The sequence below is a fragment of the Rana temporaria genome, chromosome 5 (genome assembly GCF_905171775.1).
Source record: "Rana temporaria chromosome 5, aRanTem1.1, whole genome shotgun sequence".
Taxonomy (NCBI): domain Eukaryota; kingdom Metazoa; phylum Chordata; class Amphibia; order Anura; family Ranidae; genus Rana; species Rana temporaria.
Genome location: NC_053493.1, coordinates 300536264 through 300546291, shown reverse-complemented (window position 1 = coordinate 300546291; position 10028 = coordinate 300536264). Strand labels below are relative to the sequence as shown.

General features: G+C 39.2%; 2 protein-coding genes across 3 annotated transcripts in view; one reads left to right on the top strand and one right to left on the bottom strand.

The window, feature by feature from the left end:
- Positions 1-3359, top strand: part of LOC120940911 — a 5925-nt gene extending 2566 nt beyond the window's left edge. Inside the window, exons 6-8 of the mRNA XM_040354047.1 lie at positions 1-106; positions 444-577; positions 1228-3359. The exon at positions 1-106 is cut by the window's left edge and continues 565 nt beyond it. Of these exons, the coding sequence (XP_040209981.1) occupies positions 1-106; positions 444-577; positions 1228-1436 (449 nt within the window). The 3' untranslated portion in view covers positions 1437-3359. The remainder of the gene's footprint in view (positions 107-443; positions 578-1227) is intronic.
- Positions 3360-3533: 174 nt separating this feature from the next.
- LOC120940910 (putative nuclease HARBI1) lies at positions 3534-5358 on the bottom strand. Of its 2 annotated transcripts, XM_040354046.1 has the most exons (3): positions 5104-5358; positions 3739-4098; positions 3534-3570 (listed from the first exon to the last, which is right to left on the bottom strand). In XM_040354046.1, exons 1-3 carry the CDS (start codon positions 5351-5353, stop codon positions 3566-3568), a joined length of 615 nt encoding a protein of 204 aa, XP_040209980.1. In that variant the 5' UTR covers positions 5354-5358; the 3' UTR covers positions 3534-3565. The 2 variants fall into 2 exon arrangements, with proteins under 2 accessions (XP_040209980.1, XP_040209979.1); XM_040354045.1 differs by lacking the exon at positions 3534-3570 and having other exon boundaries at positions 3577-4098.
- Positions 5359-10028: the final 4670 nt, after the last annotated feature.

Here is a 10028-nt window from a genome sequence, read left to right as displayed (position 1 = left end):
TTACGAGTGTGGGTGTCTCTCCACGATCAGCAGATAACGTACGTAAGCGGTACCAGGACATTCGGCTTCTACTAAGGCGCAAGATTTCGGATGAAAACAAGAGCAGGTAATAACAGAGCTCAAAACTTCAACTCGTCCCCTTGCAATTGATGAATGAAAATTGTGTGTGGGTGAGTGGAAATACAGGGTGTGATCTTTAACCACTGTCCGTTTCCTCCACCCGCTTCTTGGATAGTCACGGTAAGGGTTAGGTGGGGTGACTGGTGGCGAGTTAGACACTCTTATGGTCTGACTAATAGCTCAGGACTTGAAATTTGTGAGCCCTGATTTAAAAACAATGTTTACTTTGATGTTGTGGTATTTTCTGTCCAATTTCAGGCATGCATGTTTGATTGTTGTATTAATGATCTTAGTTCTAACATCTATTTATCTTATAATTCAAGAAAAGCAACAGGGGGTGGCCCTGAGAAGAAAATAGTTTACCACCAGTATGAAGAGTTACTGCGTCCATACATAGATCTAGATTCCATTGTTGGCATCAAGGCTGGTTTTGATACCTCGAGGCACCATGAAAACGGTGAGAAATCCAAACATTTAACATGTTCTCATATACTTCCATCTTGTATCTTCAAGATAACCAACTGGTGCACAATTGTGTGTGTTTAAATGTTTTTAAAATGGTTTAAATCTTTCTCCAAGTAATTTTTTTTAATAAAAAATGTTGATCGCCAGTAGCTATCCGGTTAACCATTTTGTTTTAAATTTATTTGGAAGAGGGTGCTGACAAAAGGCAGTTAGTGTCAGAAGCAGAAATTGAAAGTGACCACTCTTTGAATGCACAGCCGTCTGTCTACTTCCAGGTGGAGGATGATCCACCAAGCAACCCTGAGGAATCAATCACCCTTTTCCTAGAAGAATCTAGTCATGAAAATGCTAGTAATGTAAATGCTTCTGAAGTAATGCCAAACCCAACTGTGTCCAACCATATAACTTTAGATACACCCATCCTGGGTACTCCTGATGTGGTTGCTACTGAACCCCCAGAGTTAAGCAGACCTAGAGACAGGAGAACAATTTGTAGGACACGAAACATGGATAGGGAACAGTACCATTTTGATAGAGAACAGAGTGATAGATTTCATAGTGAACAACAAAATTTTAGAGAACAGCTCATGCAGAGATTGGATAACCTAAATAGTAACATATGCAAATCTAATATTCTCCTAGAGCAACATAATGCAGCTCAACACACCTATCGCCAGCAGAAGCTCTCCTTTATGGCCAAACTAACTGAACTCTTAGAAGCACATCTGCCATCTCCTGGTGAGCAATCTCATAATGCTCGGAATCTAACCAGCAGCAACCACAGCAGTTTTGTTTGTGAAAGTATTATCGAAAATTATGCTATTGATAATTTTACTATTCAGGATATTTAAATGTTATAAGAAGTACAATTTTTTTTTTAATACATTTCACATAATTCACAACTGAGTTTGAATTTAAAGAGCTTGCAAACATTTGTTCTTTACATTTTTACTCAGCACGCAACATTGTTAAGTCATATATTGCCCAAAGTTGACTGCTATATAGATGCTTTTTCCAGTTAAATATGTCATTTGACCATGTCGTTGCAGATCTGTACCAAATATGTGTAATCAACATGACGTTTGTATTTGAGTTTTAGATGTTTCAATGGCCATCATTGATCAAGCTGGTTGGATGACCAATGAAACGTCTTTAGACAGTTATGTAGCTTTGATTTTATTTTCAATAGATATACAATTAATGTTATATGGGATTTTTTCTATGACATTATTGCCTCTGAAAACATTTCAAAAAAGGTTGAGAATTATGTGAAATCTATTTTTATCTATCAAGCATGTTCTAGTATTCATTACTGTTATCATTACGGTTTTCATAATTGTTTGTATATACACGTTGAAATGCAAGTGCAACAATATTGTCAAATATTTGTTTTAACATGTATATTTTTTGTTCAAAAGCAGAACCATTTTTTTGTTGTAAGGCAAAAAAGTGGTAGGATTGTTGAAAAGTAGAAGTGAACTATCAATAATACTAGAGTTGAAGTTACAGAGTAGAGATATAATTCATCAGCACTACATAAAATCATCAATCATATTCGTTTAATAGGAGAATACATCACATAACATCACGTCTACGCATTTGAAACAGACACCCTTTGTCACAGCAGAAAATGTGACAGGTTTGTCATGCTTTTCTTCCGTCAGGAAGGCACACTATTGGATCTAAATTTTTTTTTTTATATTTTATCCACGTGGATGTAAATTATTGATATTTTCACTCAAGTGCTTGGATTTGTATCTGTACTCTGTGACTAAAATGCGCCATCCATTGTTGTTGTCACAGCAAGGACCATGTTTCTCTGTGTGGTTTTCAAAAGTAATGTGTATTTTCTCCTATGAAGAATAAAGCAAAGTAGCTGATAATTGCAATCTCGATATCACCTGTGTTTCTGTAAAGTTTAAAACAAAATATACATATTTTAGTTGCTGACGTCGTCTTCTTCGCCGGTAGTTTGATTCATATTAAAAAAAAAAACATCCAAATGGTTGCATACTCCATCTTGCCCAACCATATATTTTTGATGTTGTGTTGGCTGTAATTTGACTTCTGTTACTTTTGAAACCACATGTTATTGGTATGGAATGTAGGTATCATTTCCTGACTAATGAGGTTAAAAATGTTTCTGCAATTTGTAGACAACCGCTATTCCATCTTTCAAATGCCCTGCGTGGAATAGTTAACATTTTAACTAACGTGCATTGTTTCTCAGTAATGAAATGAGTAATGGTAACTGCGGTGTGGGGTGGAGAGGAGAAATTAAAATATATGTAACATTTGGGGTAATGGTAGATGACTATAGGCAACCAAAGGTAGAGTTAAGTGACCAGTGATGAAGGTGATGATATACAAAACAATAAATAACACCAAAAATATAATATTATGATTCAATTATTGTGTTATTTAATGGTTTGCATATCAACGGCTTCTTTACAGGTCACTTACTCTCCTTACCTTAGGTTGGCTATAGCCATCTGCCATTACGTCAATTGGTGGTATTTATTTTAGTTTTATTTCATTTCTCCCCTCTCCCACACAACGCAGTTAACAGCACTCATTTCATTCACCATCTTTCTGGCAAGGACATGGTTTCAGGCAACTGCAGCATTTCAACTGTCTTTGGCACACAGTTCGGTCTTCTATTTTATTGCTTCTCACTAATGTCAAAAAAATGTTGGTACTTATTAGCAGATGAACAGAATTTTTGCGTGTATAACCCACACTTACACTTGTTGCAATAAAGAATTCAAACACAATTTAGATTTTGTAGAAGACTTTTAAGTGAAACTTTTATTTTATATGTTTGAAACTGTTAATGTTCAATGTTTTACAAGATAAAAAATAAATGCAAAAGAATTAAAACAAAGTGAAAATACAAAAACAAAATAAAGAATCATTTTTTTGCAATTTTTGTACTCTTGTCTTAATTTTATGTTAGTTCTCCAAAGTTTTTAGAGTTGAGTTAACCTGAAATCATAAAAAAAACATCATTGGTTAAGATTTGACATTGATAAACAAGATCAGCCCAAATAATTCATTTTACAGCATGTCTGTCTCTTCAACTTAATAATGCAAGTTTGTGATCATTTCTGATGATGTTTGGAAAATTAAAAACATGTTACGGTGGTTTATTACCTGAAAAATAGTTTGTAATCAGTTTACTTCTTGCTGCGTTTCCCCTGTGATCATTTTCCACTGGAATTGTGGGCATGTCATCCTCCACTGTGGTGTCTAGTTCCTCTTGTAGTCCGCCATGCCTTGCAATGTTATGGAGAATGCTGCATGCTAGGAACATATCAGCTACCTTACTGGGGGAATACTGAAGGAATCCACCAGACAAGGACATGCAACGGAAACGGCTCTTTAGGACACCAAAGCATCTTTCGATAACCACTCTTGTTTTTGTATGAGCAACATTGTAAGCTGCTTCTGCAGGAGAGGATGGCCTGTTGATTGGTGTTAAGAGCCATGGTAGACAGGGGTAACCAGCATCTCCTATAAATTTTAAAACAATATAAATTTATTTGTAAGTATAGAAGAAATCATGCTAAATCACATGATGTAGTGGCCAATTGTGTGGTCATTTTAGAAAATTTTCCATTGTTAGTCACATATGGATAACATACGTCTAATAAAGCACATTTTAAAATTATTTGGGGGGCAAGGTTCTGGATTTGTACTTTTGATTGAGCATTAATGGTACTTAACTCACAACACAACAGCATACCACAGTTGTGGGCCATGATTACTGTAGTGCATGTGAATGTTATTAAAAAAAAACATGCTGGAGGAAAAGTCTGCCTGTCATAAATATTTCAATACTATAGTGCAGACCTCATATGGGACTATAACGGAGAACCAGAGGGACATGTCTGTTTCATGTACAATACATATGCACAATGGGGGGGGGGTGATTGTTGTGCTTGGTAGTGCTGCTTGATGTTATGCATATTGGGGGGTTAACCGAAGGGATAGTGTTGAACTCCCAGATTTAAATATTAACTATACATTCAAGTAAATCAACTACTGACACAATTGTTGCATCTTATGCTGCAATCATTTACATATAGGTACTGTACTTAATTCTGGTGGGTGGCTTCTTTGGCACACCTTGGTCATGTGTGTTTTGATAAGTAGTTCCTAGCTCTCTCATGTGATGTCTTAATATGATAGTGTAATACATCACTTAAGCAAGCTTGAAGTAGTGACTACTTTTCAGTGCACACGGAACATGTGGAACAACAATACACCTCACATGAGAAAGGAAAGATTTGTGGACCTTGAACCAGGTGATAGCTAACTAAAAAGTACTTGAAAGTATTTTGGACATTTAAATTCTGAGTTTATTATTACATGTTTTTGAAATACTGATTAATGTAAAGCTGTTGAGCTGTCATGTTACTGATATAGCACTAATGTCAGTCTAGTATGGAATAAAAAAATAAATACGCATTTATAACTGGAAAACACACCATAAAATAAACAGTGGAGCACACTTACCCAGCAGCCATCCATTATTTTCTAAGTCCTTGTCCAGAGTATCATATATTCCCGATTGGCGCAATATATGGGCATCATGACAGGATCCTGGAAAGCCGGTGACAACATCACGGATTATGAGGTTTGAATCACAGATCACCTGGATGTTGAGGGAATGGTAAGCCTTACGGTTTCGGTAGATGTGCTCCTGTTCTGATGGGGGACATAATGGCACATGGGTGCAGTCTATTGCCCCAATGACATTGGGCATTCCTGCTAGGTAAAAAAAAACACGTTTTATTTGATCCCGCTCTTCACGTGACTTGCCCATATGAATGTATTTTGGAGCAAGTTGTCGCAGTGCTTGCAGGACCTCGACCAAGCAGCGGGAAAAACTGGGTTGTGAGATGCCAACAATCTCACCACTGACATGTTGGTATGAGGCCTTTCCTAAAAAATGAAGTACTGCCAAAAAACGCACAAGACCTGGTACTGCATTACTTCTCCGCGTGCGTGTTTCTAGGGCCAAGTGTATTTCATCATACAGGGAATATATCATGGGAGAGGATAATCTGAATTTGGCTATCACCTGGGTTTCAGAAAATTGATCCAAAAAGGTACGTGAACGAAATACACGTTTCTCTATCTGAACGACATTCTGACGTGTCCTTCTTCGCCTCTGGATCAGTTTCAGTTCAAATAGAGCACATCCAAATGGTTCCATCTTGCACAAAACTCCTAACAAAATTTACCACAAGCCTAAACCGCCAAAAAATTCCTCTCAACAAATGAAATATCGCCTGGGAAATGTCATAACGCCACCCTCAGGGAGGTGCTTATTTAACGATTGCTTAGCGATCGTTAATTGTCTAAAAAACCTTTGTGAATTGCACTTCTGTACATATTTAACGATTTGAGTCGTTAAAACAACGATCAATACGTTCAATAACGACTCAAAACTAAAAATATCGGTTCTGTGTAGTGAAACGTTATTTGATGATTTTTACAAGCGTTAAATCGTTTAGTGAATTGGACTTGATTCAATAACGTGTGAAATCGTTTACATAACGACCGGTATCGGCAAAAAAAGCTTTGTGAATTGACCCCAATGTCCTCTCTGTAATGATTACCATATTAATTGATTCTCAGTGAAAATCAATTTGTCAGTCCACAGAAAGTGGTATCAGAGAGAGAGAGAGAGAGAGGCCCGGCCCTGTTTAATGAAACAGACCACTAAAAAAAATCGAAATAAAAATATTTTAGAATTTAGTTAGGCCTGACTCTAATTAATTCTATTCAAGGATTGTCCTTAAAACAAACATTAAAAAAAACTATGTTTTAAGGTCCTCTGTGTTTCACAGTAATTTGATCAGTCTTGGTTTCGATCATCTGTCCATGTGTGTATTTCTTCCTAAAATACAAAAGTCCAAACCATTAATAACATCTTACTATACCTCTTCTGAGGAGGTTAATGGGCTAACTGACAGTATATGCTTGGCACAGACTGCCAGCGGAGGTAATGAGTCCATCCAAAGTAAGTACAGTGACCCATGTAACCGACTCCCTCACATATCTGTATTTTAACAAACAAAAATTATAGGAAAACATGGTGGGATTTGTAAGTACTTACAGTCTAAGAAGACCCCATGCTGACCTACCCCCTTTACGCATATTACCAGCACATGCGTCAATTTTGGAAGGAGAAAACCAGAGAAATATAGGACCTACTGGATCCATAATATGCCACAAGGTGCAGCATCATGTTTTATGCAGTTTCCAAGTGTCAGAGTGAATGACACTTCACTCCAACCCCAGGAAAAGGAGAGAGAAAAACAAAATAAGCTTATCTTGTATCTGTTATTCGCGAATACATTTTAATTATAGAAAAAGTATAAATTTAAACTGGTACCAGTATTGAGCTCATTACAAACGAGAGATTGGGGGAGAGAGAGAGAAAAAAAAATTATGAAATAAACAAACCGTACAAAGTATGCGCATTAGTGTGATTACACTTATTGATGGCCATAGAACAAAAAAATCAAAACCAACAAAAAAAGTCTTGTTTACACATGGACCGTTAATACCCATTCATTCCATGACACACACACCTTTGTTTAGCTTGAATCCCCTAGCTTTGGTAATTTGCAAATGAATTGCTAGGCGTTTCTGGCCATTGGGAGAATACAAAGGGACTGAATAAGAGAGAAAAACAAAAACCTATACTTGACCTTTTGTTAGGCGCGTATTTACGCATATGTACAGCTTTCTGTGATTCACCCTGAAAAAAAAAAAATTGCAGCAAAACAGTTATTACTTATGCCACTTTTTTTCTTATTTAAAGCCAACAATACAACATTCTTACATTGGTAAACTTTGATCTAGTGAAACTAAATGTCCTAGACCTCTAAAACAACCCTTCTATCTTGCATTTCATCCCCCATTTAGTGTACAGGTTTGGTTCCCGATGGACACATTTACTCCCTCCATTTTTTAAATTCAAGTCAATCAAACGGAAAATTTATTATCAGTACTTACCGTAATTTTCCTTTCCTGATGGACTCCATGGCAGCCTACGTGTGGGTTTACCCCGCCTCCTCTCCAATGCTATAGGACCCCCTACCCTATAAGTTTGAGCTCACCAGTAGAGACTGTGTTCCGTAACTAGCCTACTCTAGACCGATGGGGGGGGAACTCCGGCTGCCATGGAGTCCATCAGGAAAGGAAAATTACGGTAAGTACTGATAATAAATTTTCCGTTTTCCTGACAGACTCCATGGCAGCCTATGTGTGGGTATGATGAACAGAAATACATTTGATTTGACCTGTCAACCGACAAGTTTTACAAACAAAAGACCATAGAAGGTAACGGAGCAGGCTCACTACAGAAAGTGACAAAAGGTAATAATGGAGGCCCACGAGGCCGTCCTACAGAAGACATTTGGAACCATAAGCTGGACTGTTGCCCATTAAACCGATATACGCCTAGTGGAATGTGCCCTTGCCGACTCCGGAGGAACCGGGTCCTCGCCTTTATAAGCTTGTTGGACAGACTGGACAATCCCGGCCACAATCATTCCACTCGAGGCTCAACTGCCAGCATGCAGGACGACCAACTAGACAGAGTGTCTGAGACGGAGGAAGTAGCTCACAAGCATACCCCCGAGATTTCATCTATGTCCAGAGGATGAATTCTAGTGGACTGGTAGGTCCAAAAGTTGAGGTAGGACGATTCACTGGCTCTTATGAGACCTTGAGGCAATCATAGATTTGAGTCGATCAAAGGAAAAAAGGCAAATGTCTTCTAAAACCAATCGATCAGTCATGGCATCCATTCCAGAGGCCTAGCTGCACGATCCAGAGTGTAATACCTCTTAAGCTTAAAGTTGCCGGTAAAGACTAGAGAGCAGGACCACTTCGGGAAGGACTTCCCAGGGGTAGAATTTGCTTGAATGACTGCACATGAAGGGACCACTCGTTGGTGACCAGCCGAATACATGTCAGGAAGACCACTGGGGCGCTCTGGACTCTGGGATGTAAGCCGTTGACATGCAGGATAGGTTTTTCTGGACCCAAGACATAATGGACTTGACCTCCCTCTAAGTGCTCCCAGATTCTTCATATAGGAGATCACCGTGGTGTTGATCACTCTTAATGATACTGACTCTCTCTTCCGGGAACTGGAGAAGACTGAAGGGCACACCAAGCTGCCTGAATCCCCAAGGTGTTCCTGTCCGGGTTGAGAAAACGTATACCTAGCTTGACTAGGGCAAGATCCGATCTGCAGAGGGCTCCCCAACCGGATAATTAAATTGACCGTTGCCCCTTGGCATATGTAGCTGCAGGAAACATAATTGGCAAAGAAAAAAGGATGCAACGTCTGCAGGGACCACTTGACCATAGGGGTCTTGGAGACCATTGAGCCAAAAAGCTTTGGCACTGTGAGGCCCTCGGCTGTGAAGAGATTAGAGATAGCAAAATTCTCTTCTGAGAAACCGGGATCATCCCCACTGGGAGTGGGATGGTGCTTTCCACCATAGGAAAAAAAAACTAAGCTGGGCTCCAGAGTACACTAGGTGCTGGATTGGTCCCAGGTGGCCCTTTACCCTGACCTATGAACCATCCAAAAGCTGGCCAAGGTGGAGACTACCTTCTCCCTGTGAACCAGCAGCTACCCTTTGTTCTGCGTCAGCAACAAGAGGTCGAAGTAGTGACACAATGAACCCCTCTCGTTCTGATGAGGGCCATTATGGCCAGAGGAATTCTTGAGAAGACTTGGGTGAGGTGGTCGGCTCAACAGGAAGGGAGACGAACTGTAGATGTTCTTGTCCAATTAGGAACTGGAGGTATTTGAGAAACTCCTTTGTCACTGGAACGTGGAGATAAGTATTTAAGTCGATTGAGAATAGCCATTGGTCTGGCTGTACAGGTAGTCGACAGAGTCTTCCTTTGACTCTTTCAGATTTTATGCACTGTTTAGGTAAGTCAGGACTGACACTAGCCGCCACAAACCTTCTTCTCCTGCTACGAGAAGGGGGAACACAGTCTCTACCGGTGAGCTCAAACTTATAGGGTAGGGGGTCCTATAGCATTGGAGAGGAGGCTGGGTAAACCCACACGTAGGCTGCCATGGAGTCTGTCAGGTAAGTTTTTTTTAAAGGATTGGAATTCTTTCACAAACTCATCCTGTTCCTGTTTCATTTGCCTAATCTCATACTGTAAAGCCTCATTTTCGACCTTAATAGTTGAGGAAGGGATGTATGAATTTGTATTTTCATATTTCTTAGGCTTTTCACCCCAGCGAGGTGAGTACACTTCCACGTCACGCCTCTTTGTTGTATACTGGTTTGGCTTTAATATCTTTTCACCAGAAGCTAAACAAAACTGGGAAATGTGGCTGAATAAACCACACGAGAAGCATTTTATCTTCTGTAAAGTATTAAAGCGTC

Excerpts from the sequence above, each read along its gene's own strand:
- LOC120940910 (XM_040354045.1), bottom strand. The coding sequence starts at position 5,353 with ATGCCCAATGTCATTGGGGCAATAGACTGCACCCATGTGCCATTATGT. Across the intron at positions 4,099-5,103 it reads AAATAATGGATGGCTGCTGG|GAGATGCTGGTTACCCCTGT; the intron begins GTAAGTGTGCTC and ends TAAAATTTATAG.